Below are 18,731 nucleotides of genomic sequence, written 5' to 3'. Positions count from 1 at the left end.
GCCGCCCTCCAACACGTGCAGGCAGAGGCTCGGCTGCCGGCAACAGGCAGATCAGGCCACCCCAACCTGCCCCCCCGTCCCAGTTTGTCCCAGTTGCCAGCCAGAGAGGGGAGGGAAGAGGCGGAGGGGACAGGCGAGAGATTTCGGGGCATCCCTCGGCGCTGGGTCCTCCCCCCCGGCCCCCGCAGGGGAGGGGGACACGAAGGCACATGGTCCAGGGGACGCCGCGGGGACACAGCCCGGTGAGGGGACAATTTTACTCCTGAGAAACCCACTGAGGTGACGGCGGGGGGGGTGGGGGGGGCGTTATTTGAGGGAGAAATGGGCAGGACGCTGCCCACAGCGCACCCCCCCAACACACAGAGCCCCCACCCCCCCCCGGAATGGTGACACAAGGGCAGGATGGGGACAAAAGCCACCCCTGAATCCGGCGCAGGCACCACGGGGCCGAGCCCACCCCGGTACAAACCTCTGCCCAGCGGCCCCCCCCCCCCCCCCCCCGACTCACCCAGCCCCATCACTGACGCGCCCCAGGCAGGATTTTTGCCTCTTTTTTTTGTTTGTTTTTAATGGATACAAAATAAAAGAGAGAGAAAAAAAAAAAAAAAGGAAAACAAAGCGAGAGAGGAGGTGACAGGACAGGAAAGGGGTGAGGAAACACGTAAGCCTCCGGCGCTCCCCGCGGCTCCAAACCCAGAGTTGCGCAGTACCGGGTGGGGGTTTCGATCATCTTTTACCTTTTCTTTTAGAAAAAAAAAAAAAAAAAAAGAAAAAAAAAAAGAAAAAGAAGAGAAGGAAAAAGCTTGGATCCCACCGAGCAGCCGCCGGGCGTCAGGGAGCCGTCTGCAGCATCAAGTTCCTCAGGAGTTTCTGGCGCCCGACCTCGTAATCCTCCTCGTCCACATTGACCAGCAGTTTGATGGCTTCGTGGCCCACGGCTTGTTTGAGCGAGTCCGTGATGAAGACGCCCTTGAGGGCTTCCAGCAAAGAGCCGTTGATGTAATCGCGCCAGAACGCGTCGAGGTAGGTGAGCTCTGAGAATTTTATGTCACAGATGATGGAGCCCAGGTCCCGGGACTTCAGGATGGTGTTGGCCTGGTTGAAGCGTTCGAACTGACGCTCCAAGGGGTCCTGCTTGTTGGAGAAGACGTTGCCTTGAAGCGCCGTCTCGTGCTGGCAGTACTCGGCTCGGACTCGCAGGCGGATGTCTGAGGGAAGCGGGGAGGGCGGTGAGTGCTCCGGCGTGGGGCCGGGAACCCCAAACACCCCCCCCCCCGACCCCCCCCACCCCCCCCAAGAGACTCTTACCACAGGTCTGCTTCTCCTTAGGGTCCGGCGTCGCCGACTTCCTCCTCTTGCGCTGGCTGCTGAGGAGGGTCCTGCCGCGACCGGGCCTCTTGGTACAGATCTGGGGTCCCGCGGAGGAGCAGCAGACCACGGGGTGGTGGGGAGGCACTGCGCGGGGAGAGGACAGGGGACGCTGAGCCCCCCCCCCACCCCCCCCCCCCGGCTGGGGACATCTCGGAGGAGCCGCTCCCCCCTCCCAGGCCCTGCCGAAGCTCTCGGGGCCGCTCGCACTCCAAATCTGTGTTTGAGCGCTTCCGCTCCGTCCCCGACACCCAGCTTCAGCCCTCCCCTCCTCTCCACGCCGCTGTCACCTCCCAGTTGTCGTCCCCCCCCCCCGTCCCGGGATGCTCGTCCCAAGGGGTGTCTGGCAACCCCAGGAGCCTGCGCAAGCCCTGAGAGGGGAACCCCGAATTTACACCCCCGAGACCGAGGAGCCTCCCCGCAGCACCACAGTTCAGGGAAGGGATGTCAAACTCCGCACCCGATCGTCCCCCAAACTGTGGGGATTGGGGCAGCAGGGTCAGATGTCACCCCAGCAGCGACAGAACCGTCGCCGCCAGCCAGAGGCGAGTCCCCGGGCTCCCAGTGGGAGCAGACGAGGCAAAAGCAGGACGGGCCCGACGGATTCCCACAGACCGAATCCCCACGGACCAGACCCCGAGGTCTGGCAGCGGGCATCCGCACCCACCTGATTTATGGGGGTGGCCGAGCCCGTGCTCCGCCTCGCTGTGAGCTCGGGGCGTCACGTAGCGAATGGACGTCTCCTCCAGGTACTTGTCCACCAGGTCCGGACACACTGGAAAAGAGAGGGGACGCGGGGGTCCCTTTAGGAGGCACGGAGGGGACGCGGGGGTCCCGTTAGGAGGCACGGAGGGGACGCGGGGGTCCCGTTAGGAGGCACGGAGGGGACGCGGGGGTCCCGTTAGGAGGGAGGCCAGGGCAGATCTCTCCCGACGCGGCGGGTGCGAACACGTGCTTAAGCTGCTCTGCATCCCCCCCCCAGGCGCAGCTGCACGCCGAGTGGCCGTTTCTCCAGCCGGTCCTCTTAGAAAAACTCCGTTTGGGAGCCAAATCCTCCCAACCACAGCGCAGGAAAGGCCATTTCCATTTGTTTACCACAGATACTCCCAACACCCGGACTTGGAGCAGGCTGGCGGCGTCACACGCACGCAATTCCCCCGGGGAGAAACTCCGGTCAAGGTGGGCAGCACCTCCAACGCCGCTCCCGCACCACAGCAGCTGCCGTGCCAGCACGGTACCGGGTCGTACGTACCCGGCAATCGCTCGGACCGGCCCCAGGTTCATCCCGTGCTCCCTACACGAGATCCCGCTGCTCGTGTCGGTCTGAGCAAAAGGTCTGGGGGAGCAGCCGCCGCCGCCGCTGCTGCTGCTCCTCCTCCCCCACAGCCCCAGCAGAGCAGAGCCAGGGGACGGGGCGGGGGGGGGGACGGGACGACAGCGGCAGCTCCAGGCCCCTGGGACGGACCCGGCTGCTCGAAACACTTTAGGATAAACTGGCATATGCCCAAAACGTGAAGCCTACGTTATTTGCCCGACTGTAGCAGATCAAACCTTTGAAGCAACACGCTGGCAGGATACGGGGTTTTGAGGAGAGTCAAGCTGCTGAGCAGAAGCAGCTGCTGAGCAAAGATTATGGGGTAAAACGAGTTATTTTTGAGGGCTGGGACATTTTCTGCAAGTTGTTTTTGTCCTGTTTGGTGAGTTCAGAGCACTGCCCGTCCCCGGGCAGGATCCCTCCCATCCCCGCCGGACCGAAGCCGGCCAAGGCTGCCGGGTCTCCCCGGTTCCCTCCGCCGCTCTCCGCCTTCGCCGAGCTAATTCGGGACAGGGTTTCGCCCCTTTTCAGAGCCATGAATACGAATGAGGCAGAATGAGACGAGACCTCCTGGCTGCTGCAGGATCTGGAAGGACGCGGGAACCAGAAACGAGCGTCAGCTCGTTAGGTCCGGAGGAGACTTCCTTTAACCAACCAATCCCTCCCCTTTAAATGCAAAGTGCTGCGCATTATAAACCACATGTAAGGCGCCTTTCTTAATAAAGCTTTTTGAAATGCTATTTTTGCACATTTAATTAAACCGTTTGCACCCAAGCGTGGCTGGAGACATCGCAAGAACGAGATCTCACGGGTACGGACCATCACTCCTCGCACGACGGCGGCGTACGGAGACGTGAACGCCGACCTCCGGCTCCCGGACCGCACGCAGGTATCGCATTTTAATATCAATCCATCCATTTCACCCTGAAAACACCAGCACCTGACACGGGGAGGGCTCGCCTGGCTTCAGCCAACCAAGGTACAGCAGCCAACTGCCCCTTCAGTTTGGATTTTTGCACCCAACAAGGAAAAAGCTGCTCAAGAGACACAAAAAAAAATGCTCCAACACCCCCAAACCCTACGCAAACCGGGGGACGCAGAGCCATGGATCCATCCGTGCGCCTCGTGGAATCGGCATCACCGGAAACCTCCCCGAATCCAAGCACCGCGCAGCTGGTCTGTGTAACGCTCCCACCCGCTGCTTTCCCTTTTCCTCTAGTTTTTTTTGGCTTGGTGCAGAGAAAGAGCGCCGGAAGGTTACACTGGCACCGGTAAACGGCCTCCTACACCCTGCTTGCACCGAGCTGCGGTGCCGGCTGCTCTGCCAAGGGGGTCTGCGGGCAGCAGAGCTGGCAGCGACGGCAGGGGAACAGGCTGGGATCCATCCCCGACAGAGCCACGTCCGTGAGCGGCACACAGGGCAGAGCGCACGCTCCCGGCTCCCAGAAAAGGCCGGATAACGGGAAAATCCTCACGGCATCTGGTCGGAGCCTGCACAGGCAGGGTTATAGGTGCAGGCAGGGCATAGGTGCAGGCAGGGCTGCCCTGCACTCAGGCTCCACCCCACAAGGTCCATCAGGACTGGAAGTTTCTGGCGTTTCGGAGCGGCACAAGGCAGCAGCTGCCACCAAACGCAGGGTCCCCAGCCCCTCCCCGGCCCGATGCTGGTTAAGAAGCAACCGAGCAAAAAAAATAAAACACCCTGTTGATTTTCAAGCCGCCCGACCCAGTTTCCCCCCTGGCAGGACAGAGGCCGCGCTCCCGGCGACAGCCCCGGCTCAAAGGGTTTGTTCACACCAGCGCTGCCGTCCCTCCTCTCACCCCCCAAAAACGGGGAGTTTTTAATGCCTGCCTATACTTGCGCTCACCGCTTTCCCAAGCGCTGGCGGGGAACAGCACTGTTGCCCACGATGCGAGCAGAAACCGGGGAGACTCAGCAGCCTGGAACTGCCAAGAAAGCCCAATTATCCTAATTTAAAGCGAAGATGCAAATTTCAGAGGTTGAATCCTGCCGGAGCGGCTTGCCTTACGCATCCCCTGCAACAAGTGCTCTCTCCTTCGTGACTCCTCCGGTTCTGGTTAATCTGGGTTAGGCTCTTTGAACTGTAAATCGAGGTTTTTAGTCAAAAAAAGGCACGGGGCCGTGCCAGTGGGAGGGCAGGGGGTCACCTCAGCCTGGCAGCTCCGTGAAGTGACCGAAAACCCACCAAATTACCCAGATCCGAAGGGCCATGTCACTGCTGGGGTGTCCGAGCCAGGAGAGAGCAAGGGGAAAAAAGGGTGGCTCAAAGAGGAGGGTTTGGGGGCATCCCACTGGAAAATGGGTGGGGAAAAAAAAATATCTGAATTTGGACACGGGTTTCTCGCTCCAGCCTCTCTGCATACCGCACACCGCAGGACTGACAGCACCAGCTTGAGGAGGGCATCGGTCACCTTCCCAAACTTGCCTCGGCCCCAAGAGGACGAGCGGGTTTCCCCCGAAGCCAACGGCACATCGAGCACAGCAGCCGCCAGTTTCCCCGGACCCTCCCGGCTCCTTCTCGCTCCCCGGCACGGCCCTGGGGCTGCCCACGGCATCTCACCCCAGGCGGGACTTTGGGCCGAAAGGAGCATTTCCCTAAAACCTAGAGATGAGCAGCGGGAGCTGGGAGAGCTGGGAGTCACAGAGCTGCACCGCACGCAGCAGGAATCCCAGTTCGCCGCCGCTGAAGAAAGAAGGAGACCTCGGCGCTTGCCAGAAACAAAACGAGGCTTTAACCCCCCCAAAACCGTGCGTGGGCGCTTGCTAAAACCCTATAAAATACCTCTTTGCCTTCCCCGCCTGCATTTCCTTGCTGTCCTGGCAGCCGTTTGTCCTTACAGGCCTCGGGGTCCTTTAACCACCCCGCCTCCAGGGTGTCAGCGGAGGAGAAACGGCAGACGGCTGAATAACGAAGCAGGCTTCGTTAGGGAGCGGGCCAGGCTGCCAGTGGCATCACTTACCGGCCCGTCGCCGCTTGAGGGTGACGTATGGCAGCAGGTCGTGGCGAGTGATGATCCGCAGCAACTGCAGCACCTGTCGGAAGTTGGTCTCGTCACAGCGGCCCTGCCGCTCCAGCGCCAGCAAGAAGTCCCGGCCGCTGCGGATCATCCCCCTCTCGTAATCGTCGATCACGTCCACGAAGAGGAAGGAGAGCACCCGCACGTCCCGGTGGGTCAGGTGGGTGCCCACGATGTCGAACATGCGGTGCAAGCTGTAGAGCCCGTGCTCCCGGTCGCCCCGTTCCTCCGGCCAGGCTTGCGCTCGGCTCCGTTTGAAGGCGGCCATCTTCCGCCGCTGCCAGCACGCGCCGAGCCGGGGGCTCCTCTTAGCGCCGCAACCCTAGAAGAAAGAGGGCCAACAGGCTTTAATCCCTTCCCCGTCAATACTTGATTAAAAACCCCACTCTTGCATCCCTCCACCACATCGCCACGCTCGGCAGCAACTCGTCCTCTCCTCTGCCGGAGCATCTTACACCAAAAATTGAGGGTTGGGTACCAGACCGACGGCACCGGGCTCTGCCAGCACCGACAGGTCTCTGCCATGTTAACTTATGAACCCAAACACCGTCTGGCAGAAACGCCTACGAGCTACAGCACCCAGTGGCAGGGCTCCAGACCACAACCCAGGCGAGAACCGATGTCCTCTACCCCAGCAAAACAAGTCCCCGCATCCCCCAGCAAAGCCGAGCGGGCGGCTCGACAGCCCTAGCTAAACCCTCCGCTGCCGTACCAGCGGGCATTAACCGCACGAAGCCATTCGGCGCAGTCACCAGTATCGTGCCGAAAACATCAAGGGAGAAGCAAATCAGCCGCTCGGCAGGCCCCGACCTGTTCGGCTTCAAAGTCAGAGGAGAGCGAGCCTCGTCAGACTGGCTTCAGCGGCCGACTCGGGGCTCACCCTCCTCGTCTCAGCAGGTTTCTCACCCGGTTACGGCCCCCCCCCACCCCCCCCCGGGGAAGTTCTTCATCGCTCTGCCGTCAGCCGGCTCTCTTTCAGCGGCACCGATGGCTTCAGGGAGCCACGCACCCGGCTGAAAAGAGGAGGGACCCGCAGGAATTGCGGCCCTTGTCCGGCCTCCTTCGGGGATCCAGCGCTGTCACAGTGAAGCGGGTGACGTTAAGGTGTCCCACGCCTGGGGAGGGCACCGTGCCACTGCACGGAGTCAGCCACCAGGCACGCCAGGAACCGGTGACGAGCCGTTCGGCAACCCCAGTTGCTCGGGGCACGCAGCGACTGGGTTAGGAGTGAACTGCACCACACAGCTTGCTGGGCACTGGGAGCGATGCACGGACCCGGGGGCACCCCCCCAGAGCTATTTGGAGGGGGCTTCGGACCCCCGAAACGCATTTAAGCGCCTGCAGCGTGTCTCAGGCTCAGGGCCAGCGGTAACACCCATGGCACCTGCCCCGGGTACACCCTCGGCGTGCCAGCACGCGTGCCATACAGGGGAGTCACGCCATCGTTGCATCACGGATATACCCTAAAACGACGGCCCTCGTTAGTTTAACCGGGTCAGGAATCCTCCTCCCCTGCGGGACGCCGGACCAGAGGCTGCAGGAGAGGCAAGATCGCAGCCTGATACCACCCCTGCGGTCTTCCAGACAGGGTCCAGCCCCGAAATCGGTGGCTCTCTGCTCCGTGCGGAACCGGGCCATGGCTGCCTCTCCCCTCCAGGGAGCTCACCCGAGCCCAGCCGGCGTCACCACGGAGCGGCTTTGCTTGGTTACGGTTCCCAAAACAGTGAGGTGGCGGCGTAAACACGGGACACCGGCAGGAATCTCCCATCTATTCCCGGCACAGCCCGTGACTCACGCTCTGGCCCCAGGCAGGCGGAGGAACGGGGAGCCCTCGACGGGGCCCGCCTCCACTCCGGCAGCCACCCATCTAACAGGGCACCAGCAGGGTTTTAAATTCCTATTGTAAAATGCAAGTAGTTTAAATTAAAAATGCGTTGAGTGACTGAAATCAGTCTGACACAGCTCTGACTGCTCCAGCTGGGGAGGAGATGGTACTATATACCGTATAGGTTCCAACCCCCAAGTAGAAAAGTCATATAAACGCAGCTTCTAGTGAAGGTATTTCTTGGTACAAACAGCCTGTAGCCATCTCCATGCAGGAGAGAGGGGAGAAAAATCAGAATACAGCACCCCAGTTCTTCTCCGGTGGCTCCTCCTGCCCCGGCGGCCGAGCCACATCAGCTCCGCAGAGAAGTCGGAGTGCGCTGGGCTGCAGCCCAGCACATCCCAGGAGAGGGAACAGATTTTCTCCGGTCTTGTAAACCCTGAGAAAGCCAAGTTTTGGAGAGGCCTTTACCAGGAGCTGCGGCTGCATCACAACAGAATATCAACAGGCAGCACATGGTAATTGCATGAACACAGAATAAAAGTGTAAAAAAACCTAAGACGAACAATCCTTAGTCTTGCTGGTCGCTGTCGCGAGCAGAATAAACACCGAGAGGAACCAAAGCGTTTGCCGAAAGCCGCATTTCAAGCTGACGGTAAAGTCCCCGGTGCCCCTTGGCCGCATCCAGACCAGTTTTGGTGCCGTGGCACCGGTGTCGACCGGTAAACGAACCCACGCGCCGCTCGTTTTACAGCCCGGTGGCTCGAGCGGCACCCACAGCCCTCCCTCTGCTCCCACCCCACCGCCGGGTTTTGTAGGTGCTGCGCACGCGTTCGGGTCCGGGGTTTTGCAGTGGGAGCTGTAAATATTCCTGCGCAAAGTAAAATTCACAAGAAACAAGCACGGGCGGTGCAAGGCAACGTCTCTGCTTTCGTCTCTGCTTTCTTCCCAGCATCCTGCAAGCAGCTCCGAGATAAAAAAACTGAACGTAAACCCACACAGCCACTTATCAGCTAATTGCCTGGATATTTACGCCACAGCGTCTTCCAGGGGCAGCCCCAGAAAGCCGACCTGTCCCCAAAGCAGCGCCCGTTCCACCTGCCCCCGCACCACAAAACCGGGAGGAACCACCCGAACCTGGGCAAGGGCAAGCGCCGGGAGCCGCTCCCTGGGACCCTCTTTTATAGCAGCTTCATTTCAAATGGCTCATTTTTCTGCGGTCGGGTTTGCCAAGCGCTGAATTGCATAAACCCAAGGCAGAAATTAGGCAGACGCCACCTTTTGATTATTTAGTACCAACCACCCTGGAATTACATTGCATTTTTTCTTTCAGGGAGGCAAAAAAAAAAAGGGGGGGGGGGGGGCAATTTGACATTGTGCTGCCTCAACACAACAAGAAGAGATTCAGCAGAAAGAGACTTTATGTGTGTGGGGGGGGAAGTACTGAGTCCCGGGGGGGCAGTTTCTTACAGCTGCACCACCCAAAACCACAAGAAGCTGTTAAATTTATTTTCAAGGAGGGGATTCCAGCGGCCGCTACTTGGAAGAGATCCCTGCTTCCCCCTCGTGTTTGGCTCTCCTCCCGCCCCAAACCCACAGGATCGGAAGGCTGGAGCTCTTTGCTGCGCACATACGTTAAAAAAAAAAAAAAACCCAAACCTAAAATCCTTTGATTTTCCTCAAGGAACGTCCCCCATCCCGAGCGTACGGAGCAGGAAAGATCTCCCAGCAGGAGACGAGGAGCGGCCCGCGCCCCGGCTAGCCGATCGCGCCCCGGCTCTCCCGTACCGGGGCAGAAGTGACAAGACCCCGCACACGCGTCCCCGAAGACCCCTGCCCACCCTCGGCACAAACAAGCAGCACATCGCACCCACTCAGGAGACCTTCCACAGCGCTCCAGGATCATTAGAATAATTTAAGGTGAACAGGAAAAACAAGCTTTTGGTGCCTACAAAGCTCTTCAGTTAATCAGTCTGAGCCTTACTCAAACATCTGACTTCACCCATGCGGATGCCGGGGATTTTTGCCACTGAAGTTCGGGTAACTACCACAAAAACCCACCTCCTGACAGCACATTCCTGCCCGGATGGGCAGAGAAGTCACAAATACCAACTTCGAGTCAAAAGTTGGCTTTGAGGTGAATTTTCCGGAGCAGCCCTATCCCAGCCTCCTCCGCCCGGCGCGCTGCAAACAGATGCGAGGGAGACACCTAGTCGCGTTTTTGCTGCAGACCAGACCTGATCCTGCTCAACTCGGGCGAGGACCGGCCGCGGCAGAGCAGGATGAACCGCACGGCGGAGCCTCGGCAGACGCGTGAAGCCCGAGGCGGAACCAGAACCCAAACACCAACTTTCCCAACGCGCTCGATTATCAAAGAGAAGGAAACACAAACAGAAACAAACAGCCAAACGCTTTGGTTTCACCGCCCCAGCAGCAGTTAACCAGGAGATTTCTTCCTCTCCTCTTCAGACACCTTCAACTTGAAACTGCCTTTGCAAAAAGCAGTTGGTCTCGAGTGGTTCCGGCTGCCCGGCTCACCCAGCTCTCCTCCCGACAGCTCCTGCGGTCGCCGTCACGCCAAACACGGGTTTCTTCTCCTCTCCTTCTTCGGAAGAGAGCTCAGCCGCCCCACAGCTCATCGCACGCGCACGGCAAGCGGCGGGCACGGATCCCGTCGGTCGGGACGGTAGTCCTGGCCCCAAACCTCCGCCCGCAGCCGGCTCCTCTCCCGGGAGCCCGGGACCGCACCGGACGGGCCGCAGGCTCGCGAGCTGCTGGCCAAGGCCACTCGGCTGCTCCTCTTTTGTGGGACCAAATACCTGGCCACACGGTCGGCAAATCTTCCCGATTCCCCGGCTGGCAGACGGATGGGGCGGTGACCGCGGCGTGGCCACTCCGACACCCATCCCAGCACACTCGTCATCTCAAGGCATCGCACCCGCAGGACAGGTAACCTCAGCTGACAAACTCGCTACAGGACAAGGCGGATTAATGAGAAAAGGGGGGATATAAACGGTTCCTGCTGCGCAGAGGATGAAACCATCGAAGGGAGCTGAGAAGAAATAAGATTAATCCGTAATTGTCCTCTTTGGAGGTTTGGCTTTTTTTTTTTTTACCTTCCTTCTGTAGCACTTTGTATCTGGGTCAGCGCTGGTGAGGGGGCAGCGGGTCTGAGCCAGTACAATAACGCCCGTAGGGCGGGGGAAAAAAAAAATCCTAAACCCACCACTAATTACAGCAAACCCACCCGTCCCAGCCCAGCAAAACACACTTGATTTCAGCGGCAGAAGACGAGCGTGCACGGCCATCCCCGGACACCCCACGGCAGGGAAGGCCGGAGGAGGAGGAAGCGTTCAGCCACGCTGCGTCACCGGACAAAGTATTTGTAACCCCACGAGAACGAGCCAGATGCAAAAATAGTTCTGCTAGCAGTTGTTTCAGGGTAGGATTGCTTTTTTTTTTTTTTTGGTGCACGGCTTTAGCGGGGGGAGGGGGATTTTTAAGTGCAGAAAGTGCTTTTCACTTCAATTCATCACCCCGTCTAATTCCTGCCACCTCAATTAATCCCCCAGTCTAATTTCTGCCACTGAGTGGCAACCGCAGCCTTGATTTCCACTAACGCCCGGCAAAGGGACCCCGCAGAAACACCCCTCTCCGGTTACCACCGGGGTGCTGAGACGGAGCACCCCCACCACGAGCAGGGAACAGCACCCGAGCCACCGCACGCCGACGGGGAGCAGAGGAAAATCCTAAACAAAATCCCAAAGCTGGAAACTCCCAGCAGCGCCGCGGGCTCTCCCTCAGCCTCCCCTACGCCAGCACGTAACCGCACGCGATGCTCGAGCCATGGAAACGGGAGCGCGGGCAGGGGACGCGCTGCCACCGACGTCAGCCGGGCAGCGCCACGAGGTCCCCTCCGGAGCCCTGGATCGCACCCAGCAGCTCATCGGGAAGGCACCGGGCAGCCGGCTTTACCAATCTCGCCCTTTCCATCAGCAAAAGGACGCCCGATCAGGATTCACCTGCAGCCAAGCTTCCCAAACTTTTCCGAGCCAGGACAATCGGGCCAACCGCAGAGTTATTAACGCAGGCGGGCGCCCATCGGTCCCGAGATGTAAATCTCGGTGAGGCCGGGCTCCATGCGCGGAGGACGGAGCCTCTCCCGATCCGTCCCGACGGCACAAGGCTGACGCGAGCGGCTCCTTACAGGAGAGGAGGGATGAGCGAATCGTTAGTACGTTGGGGGGGGGGGGGGGGGGAGGAATATACATACAGGAACACCCACCTTAGCGAGGAGCTCTTCTGGTCTTGCTTATATCCACGATTCAAACAGCAGCCAAGCGAGAGTGTTTTTAAGAAGTCTTCTATCCCCTTTTCTCCTTGACTTTTTAAATAAACTACCCAACAAAACCACGGAAGCTCCTACAGAGAGTTTCACGTACGGCTCTTGTAGCGGGAAGCCAAACTGCCAGAGTCGGGTATCGGCGGTCAGTGTTAAAGCTGGTCGACTTGCCAGAAGCCACCCAATTTTTTTACCCCCAAAACCTTCTTTTTTTTTTTTCCTACTTAATAATTTATTGACATGGGGAGGAGGAAAAAGAAAGTCCGGAACTCACCCTGCGCTCTCTAGGTCATTTCTTTTTTTAAAGACACCATTCCTGAAGAACTAACTCCCCTGTTCCCTTCTTACCAGCAGGACTTAATGCCGCCCTCACAAACCCAGGCGACGGGGCAGGGTGCTCAGAACACCTTAAACCTCGATTTGCTCTCTTAGTATAGCAAGTCCTCCAGAAACTGGATCGGGTTAAGTGATAAACCTTAATAAAAAAGCCAAGGGAAGGTCATCTGAACTGGGTTATTCTTTTAAAAATTCAGCCCATACCTTCTCCTTCGCGTTTACTCACAATCGGAGCGCGCGTCTCCTCCCCGCCAGCTCCTTAAGACTAGCTTATCTCCCAGGCGAGAGCCTGCTCGGAAAGCCGGGCCCAGTGCCGGAGCGCTCCGCTGCTCCGTCCCGAGCTCTACAGCCGCGCTGCCCTACGCTTGGATTAAATACTAAAAAATAAACGGTTCAGGCTCTCCCAGAAGTTAAGCTTAAAGCTCCCAAAATACAGCACTGAATCACCAAAACAGGGTTATCCGAAGGCGGCTGAGGCTTCGCTGCGCCGCTCGCCCCTAACCCCCGCTCGGTTCTTCCCTCCCCGTTACCGGCACATGCCGCTGCGGCCCGGCAGCTCCCGCGGCCCGGCTCCGGCCTCCCCCCGCTCCCGGCCCTCCCCCGCAGCTGGGGAGCTCCCGGCTTTTTAAAGCCTCTCGGTCGAAAGTCCAGCAACCGCCGCTCGGGGAACGGCCCTGTCCTCCCCCGCAAGGCCCCGGGAACGGCTGGGGCGGGGAGGGCGGCGAGGGGCCGCCGGCCCGAGGGGCGGGGGGGCGGCTCCGCGGGCTGCCGAGGGGAGCGGCTGGGCCCCGCCGCCACGGTACTGCGGCCCCCCCCCTAGGCCCCCATCCCCCGGGCACCGGAGGCCTCTCCTGGCGCTGCCCCTGCCCGGTACCGGGCCGCGCTGGGGGCGGGGGGGAGGGAGGGAGAGGCGGCCTGGGCCCGGGCCCGTCCCCTCACCCACAGGGACCGCCGAGGCCTCCCTTACGCCGCCCCCGCCATGCCCGCCGGCTCGGCCCCCGCTCCGCTGTGCGGGCCCCGCTGGCGCTGCGGGGCTGCCCGGGCTGAGGGCGCCGCGGCCTCCCCCTCACGGCCGCCCCAGGCTCGGCGCCGCCATGTTGGCTCCGTCCGCTCCGCTCCCCGCTCGCAGGCGGCCGCCGCGGCTCCGGCGCGACGCAACATCCGGGGCCGCGGCCCCGCCCCCTCGCGCCGTGCGGCCCCGCCCACATCCGGGCCACGCTCACCCCTCCGCCTTCACTCCCATCGGGAAAGCCGGGGAGCGCGGCGCCCTCTTGGATAAGGGCAGGAGGGCGGGCCCATCCGGGTCACCGGCCGCCGGCTTCAGCGCCCTTCGGGAGCATTGGCGCGCCGCCGCCATGTTAGGTGAGGGCAAGCTGGCAAGGCCGCCACGCCCTTAGGGCACGGCCGCCATCTCGGGAGAGGGCAGGCGGGGTCGCCGGGTACGGCTTCGCTCCTTTTGCGGGTCATGAGGGGGCGCCGCCATCTTGAGTGAGGGCAGAGTGGCAGGAGGGAGGTGTCAGCGCTGCCGGGCGGGGGGGGTCCCTGGAGTTTGGGGGGCTCCTTGGGGTCTTCCTGGGGACTGAGGGGGGTCCTTGAGGCGGCGGGAGGGGGCTCCCTGGGGACTATGGGTGGCCCTGTGAGGAAGGCGGGGCCCTTGGGTGGGGTTGGCTGGGGGGGGGAGCTGAGGGCGGGGGGCTCTGGGGACAAGGGGGGGCTGGGGACAAGGGGGGGGGCATGGGGATAAGGGGGTCCCTTGGGGGTTGGGGGGGCCGAAGGGGGGGATCCCTGGGGATTGAAGGGGCCGGGGGGGGCTGGGGGGTCCCCTCTGGAGGGAGGGGGTCCTTGGGGGACCCTGGGGACAAGGGGGGGTCCTGGGGGGGGGGGTGTCCCTCCCAGGAAAATGCACCTCGGGGCCGGCTCTCCCTTCTCCCCGTCCCCCGGCAGATGGTGCCAGGCGGGCAGGGCCCGCACCCATGGGTGGGGCGGGCACCCATGGGCCTCGCCCCGGCTCTGCCCCCCCCCCGCCCTTTGCACCCTTTGGGGGGGGGGGGAACTGAGGCGAGGACGGGCCCGCCCCGGCGACCCCCTGGCTGGGGGGGGGGGGGGGGCTCGACCTGCCGCGGCCCGCAGCACCCGGGGGTCCCCGCGTGTCCCGTGTACCCCCCCCCCCCCCCCCCGGGGACCCGAGCCCCACGGAGGCGAAGGCAGACGGCACCCCGGGGTGCTGCGGGGGCGGCGCGCCCGGCCGGGCGCCCTGCCACGCGCAGGGTGCTGCCCCGGGGTCCCCACGCCTCGGCACCCAATTAGGCGTAATTAGCCCGCACGCGCCGGGGTGGCGACCCCGCCGGGACGGGGATGATGGAGGGGCCCCGAGGGGACCCGGTCCCCGAGGGTGCTGGGGGGGGGGGGGGTCCCCGGTGTTTGGGGGCAGCCCGGGGGTGGGGTGGGGGGGGACACGGGACAGCGGGGCAGGACGGGGGCAGCCCGGGGGGCGGGGGGGGGGGGGGCAGCCCGGGGGGCAGCCGGCGGAGGGAAGGGGTTAAGGCGGAGCGCGGCCGGGCGGGGAGCGGGTGAGTCAGCGGGGCCGCCCCGGCCCCCCCCCCCCCCCCGGTGCCCCCCCCCCCGGCCGCCCCCGCCGTGCCTATCCCGGGCGGCGCCGCGCCCCGCCACTGCCCGCTCCGCGCCGCGCCGCGCCGCACCGCCCGTGAGTACCGGGCCCGGGAGGGGGGGGGCGCGACCCTGCACCCCCCATTAGAGGGGGTCCGGGCTACGTCCTGTTGGGGAGACCCCATCCCCGCACCCCGCTCGGGGGGGGGGGGGGCTCAATCCTGCACCTCGCTGTGGGGAGGGAGCAATCCTGCACCCCTCATTTAGAGGGGGGGCCCCCAGGCATGCCCCCCCCCGGGTGGGGAACCCCAGTCCTGCCCCCCTGCTAGAGGGGGACCCCAATCCTGCCTCTCCCGTTAGGGGTGGACCCCATCCTGCCCCCCCCCCCCCGGGGGGGACCCCCGAGTATTGCCCCCCACCCTTAAAGGGGGACCCAACCCCGCACCCCACTTTGGAGGGGGACCCCGAAAATGGGCACGTGAGCCAGGGTGCCCCCAGGGCCACCCCACCCCGACCACCCCCCTTGGGGTTTGGGGGTGCCCGTGGAGGGGCATATTTCCCCACCACCACCCCAAGAGATGCCCCCGCACCCCGGGGGGGCCGCATCCTGCCTGGGGCGGGGGGAGCCTGGGCTGGGGGGCCGGGGCAGGGCTGGCCGGGGGGTCCCCGGTGCTGAGCGGGAGGGCCCAGCCCTGGCGCCCCCCCCGCGGCCCCCCCCACGTTTTCGGAGGCGAAGCCGCGGGCTGGGCCAGTTCCTGTTTCGGTGCCAGGCGCCCGCGCTGGCGTGTGCCACCGGTGTCCCCAACCGTGTCCCCAGCCCAGCCCCCCCACCCTCCGGCAGCCCGGGGAGGGGGACATCGAGGTCGGGGGGGTCCCGGCGCTGGGCGGGGGGGGGGGGGGGGGGGGCAGCGTTCTCACGGGGCAGGCGTGTCCCCACGCTGCCGTCACCCCACATCTTTGCCAGGCCCAGGCATCCCTTCCCAAAATGGGGGGGGGGGGGGGGCGTCACCCCTGGGGGGGGGGGCGCTGCCCCCCACCCCCCGGTGACCCCTCGGACATGGGGAAACTGAGGCAGGGTGCACCCTGCCCAGGGAGGAGTCCGGGGGCTTTGCGCGATGCCCCCCCCCCGTGACTCATTGGGGTTCCCCAGGGTGCCCCGTAGCCGGGGGGGGGGGGACGGGGGGGGGGACACCCACAGGACACACCCACAGGACGTGTCACCCCTCCCCGGGCCCCACCCTGTGGCCACGGCCGGAGCTGAGTCATTCCCAGCAGCTGGAAAACTGCTCACACGTGTGATGAGCGGCGCCAGCCTCAGCCCGGGGCCTGCCAGCTGGGTGGGGTATTGGGGGGGGGGGGGGGGGGGGGGTCCGGGGCGTGTGGCTGAGCTGTACCCCCCCCCCCGCAGCCCCCAGCCATGCCGTCCCAGATGGAGCACGCCATGGAGACCCTCATGTTCACCTTCCACAAGTACGCGGGGGACAAGAACCACCTCGGCAAGGAGGACCTGCGGGCGCTGATGGAGAAGGAGTTCCCCGGCTTCCTGGAGGTGGGGGGGGGGGGGGGGGGGCAGGATCGGGCCCCCGGGGGTGGGGGGGACACACGACACACACACACCCCCCGTAGCGCCCCGGGAGCAGACCCCATCGCACGCCGCCGGGATGGGACCCCCCCCCCCCCCCTCCCCCCGATCCCCCCCTGCCAGGACCGGACCCCGTTACCTGAGGGCACAGGGGAGCCCCGTGGGTGGGTGCATCCCTGACGCCGGGGTGAGGGGCCCTGACCCCCCGTCCCTGCTCCCCCCCCCTCCCCCCCCAGAACCAGCGGGACCCGATGGCCTTGGACAAGATCATGAAGGACCTGGACCAGTGCCGGGACGGCAAGGTGGGCTTCCAGGGCTTCTTCTCGCTGGTGGCCGGGCTCACCATCGCCTGCAACGACTACTTCGTGCTGCACATGAAGCAGAAGGGCAGGAAGTGAGAGCGGCGCCCGGGGTGCTGCCCCCCCGCCCCCCCACCCCCCACCCATGGGTGCTGCCCCCACCCACCCGTGGGTGCTGCCCCCCCGACCTCTGAGTGCTGCCTCCCCCACCCATGGGTGCTGCCCCCCCCCGACCTCTGAGTGCTGCCTCCACCCACCCGTGGGTGCTGCCCCCCCCGACCTCTGAGTGCTGCCTCCCCCACCCATGGGTGCTGCCCCCCCCCGACCTCTGAGTGCTGCCTCCCCCACCCATGGGTGCTGCCCCCCGACCTCTGAGTGCTGCCTCCACCCACCCGTGGGTGCTGCCCCCCCGACCTCTGAGTGCTGCCTCCCCCACCCATGGGTGCTGCCCCCCCTGACCTCTGAGTGCTGCCTCCCCCACCCGTGGGTGCTGCCCCCCCCCCCCCGACCTCTGAGTGCTGCCTCCCCCCACCCACCCCTGGGTGCTGCCCTGCCGCCCCCCACCCCAATAAAGGTGTTTTGTACTACGCTGGAGCTGCCTCGTTTCTTGGGGTCACCGTCGTCCCCCCCCCCCCCGGGGTCCCAGCTCCCCCCATGGGGTGACCCCGGCTGTGGGAGGGCGGAGCACAGCCCCCTCCCCGAACCGCCGGGTGCTGGAGCTGGCGGGTGAGGTGGGGTCCCCCGACAAGGGGGGGGGGGGGTAGGGGCGGTACGGGGGTCTATAGGGCCAGGGTACAGGGCTGGGGGGGGGTGTTCAGAGGCCCTATGGGGGGGGCTGTATAGGGAGCGCGTAGGGCTTCTATAGGGCCTGCACAGAGCTGTTAGGGGGTCTACAGCAGCCACAGAGGGGCGTATAGGGATCTAAAGGGGCTGTATGGGGGTCTATAGGGGCTGCACAGGGGCTGTAGAGGGGGTCTATAGGGACCATACAGGAGTATACATTGGCATATAGGTGACCTGTGAGCGCTGCGGAGGTTTGTACAGGCCTGTACGGGCATCTAAAGGGGACGTACAGGGCGGTTTGGAGCTGTATAAGGCCTGCAGAGGGCCGTATGGGCATGTGTAAGGTGGCTGTAGTGCCACAGAGAGCTGCATAGGGGTGTATATGGGCTGTATAGGGGTCCACAGGTGCTGTATGGGGCTGTATAGGGGTGTATGGCTGTCCAGAGGGGCTGTATAGGGGCTGTACAGGGTGGAATAGGGGTGTAGAGGGGGTCTGTAGGGGCTGCATAGGGGCTGTACAGGGCTGTGTAGGGTATATGGGGGTCTGTAGGGGCTGTATGGGGCTGCATAGAGGTGTATAGGGGCTGTACAGGGCTGTATACGGGTGTATAGGGGTCTGTAGGGGCTGTATGGGGTGGTATAGGGGTATATAAGGTCTGTAGGGGCTATACAGGGCTGTATAGGGGTGTATGGGGGTCGGTAGGGGCTGTACAGGGCTGTATAGGGGTGTACAGGGGTCTGTAGGGCTGTATGGGGCTGCGTAGAGGTGTATAGGGGCTGTACGGGGCGGTGTGGGGTGTATGGGGGCTGTATGGGACTGTATAGGGGTGTATAGGGGCTGTACAGGGCTGTGTAGGGGTATATGGGGTCTGTAGGGGCTGTATGGGGCTGCATAGAGGTGTATAGGGGCTGCATAGAGGTGTATAGGGGCTGTACAGGGGTGTATAGGGGCTGTATGGGACTGTATAGGGGTGTATGGGGCTGCACAGGGGTGTATGTGGGTCTGTAGGGGCTGTATGGGGGTGTATAGGGGCTGTATAGGGGTCTATAGGGGCTGTAGGATCTGTATGGGGCTGCATAGAGGTGTATGGGGGTCTGTAGGGGCTGTACGGGGTGGTATAGGGGTGTATAGGGGCTGTACAGGGCGGTGTAGGGGTCTATGGGTGTCTGTAGGGTCTGTATGGGGCTGCATAAGGGTGCATAGGGGCTGTACGGGGCTGTATAGGGGTGTATAG

The 18,731-nt window shown here is 63.4% G+C and overlaps 2 protein-coding genes and 1 long non-coding RNA gene across 3 annotated transcripts; 2 read left to right on the top strand and 1 right to left on the bottom strand.

Annotated features, from left to right (window-relative positions):
• Window positions 1-750: 750 nt before the first annotated feature.
• Window positions 751-12,961, bottom strand: LOC143171239 (death effector domain-containing protein). The gene is made up of 5 exons (XM_076360070.1): window positions 11,833-12,961; window positions 5,666-6,044; window positions 2,036-2,143; window positions 1,309-1,455; window positions 751-1,208 (listed from the first exon to the last, which is right to left on the bottom strand). Exons 2-5 carry the CDS (start codon window positions 5,988-5,990, stop codon window positions 832-834), a joined length of 957 nt encoding a protein of 318 aa, XP_076216185.1. The 5' UTR covers window positions 5,991-6,044; window positions 11,833-12,961; the 3' UTR covers window positions 751-831.
• On the top strand, window positions 1,160-3,423 carry LOC143171242 (uncharacterized). Its single transcript, XR_012997163.1, has 3 exons — window positions 1,160-1,229; window positions 1,330-2,117; window positions 2,469-3,423. It is a non-coding gene; the product is annotated as an uncharacterized LOC143171242 (long non-coding RNA).
• Window positions 12,962-14,883: 1,922 nt separating the features above from the next.
• On the top strand, window positions 14,884-16,840 carry S100A10 (S100 calcium binding protein A10). Its single transcript, XM_076359926.1, has 3 exons — window positions 14,884-14,929; window positions 16,241-16,381; window positions 16,651-16,840. The coding sequence occupies exons 2-3, from the start codon at window positions 16,250-16,252 to the stop codon at window positions 16,810-16,812; spliced, it is 294 nt and encodes a 97-aa protein (XP_076216041.1). The 5' UTR covers window positions 14,884-14,929; window positions 16,241-16,249; the 3' UTR covers window positions 16,813-16,840.
• Window positions 16,841-18,731: the final 1,891 nt, after the last annotated feature.

The sequence above is a fragment of the Aptenodytes patagonicus genome, chromosome 26, assembly GCF_965638725.1.
Source record: "Aptenodytes patagonicus chromosome 26, bAptPat1.pri.cur, whole genome shotgun sequence".
Classification (NCBI taxonomy): domain Eukaryota; kingdom Metazoa; phylum Chordata; class Aves; order Sphenisciformes; family Spheniscidae; genus Aptenodytes; species Aptenodytes patagonicus.
This window is presented reverse-complemented; position numbering and strand designations above follow the sequence as displayed.

What these genes read in the sequence shown, in the direction of transcription:
- LOC143171239 (XM_076360070.1), bottom strand. Translation starts at nt 5,990, where the DNA reads ATGGCCGCCTTCAAACGGAGCCGAGCGCAAGCCTGGCCGGAGGAACGG. An exon ending in CCTCAAGCGGCGACGGGCCG is followed by an intron (nt 2,144 to 5,665) that starts GTAAGTGATGCC and finishes TCTCTTTTCCAG; the next exon opens with TGTGTCCGGACCTGGTGGAC. An exon ending in TAAGGAGAAGCAGACCTGTG is followed by an intron (nt 1,209 to 1,308) that starts GTAAGAGTCTCT and finishes CGCTTCCCTCAG; the next exon opens with ACATCCGCCTGCGAGTCCGA.
- S100A10 (XM_076359926.1), top strand. Translation starts at nt 16,250, where the DNA reads ATGCCGTCCCAGATGGAGCACGCCATGGAGACCCTCATGTTCACCTTC. An exon ending in AGTTCCCCGGCTTCCTGGAG is followed by an intron (nt 16,382 to 16,650) that starts GTGGGGGGGGGG and finishes CTCCCCCCCCAG; the next exon opens with AACCAGCGGGACCCGATGGC.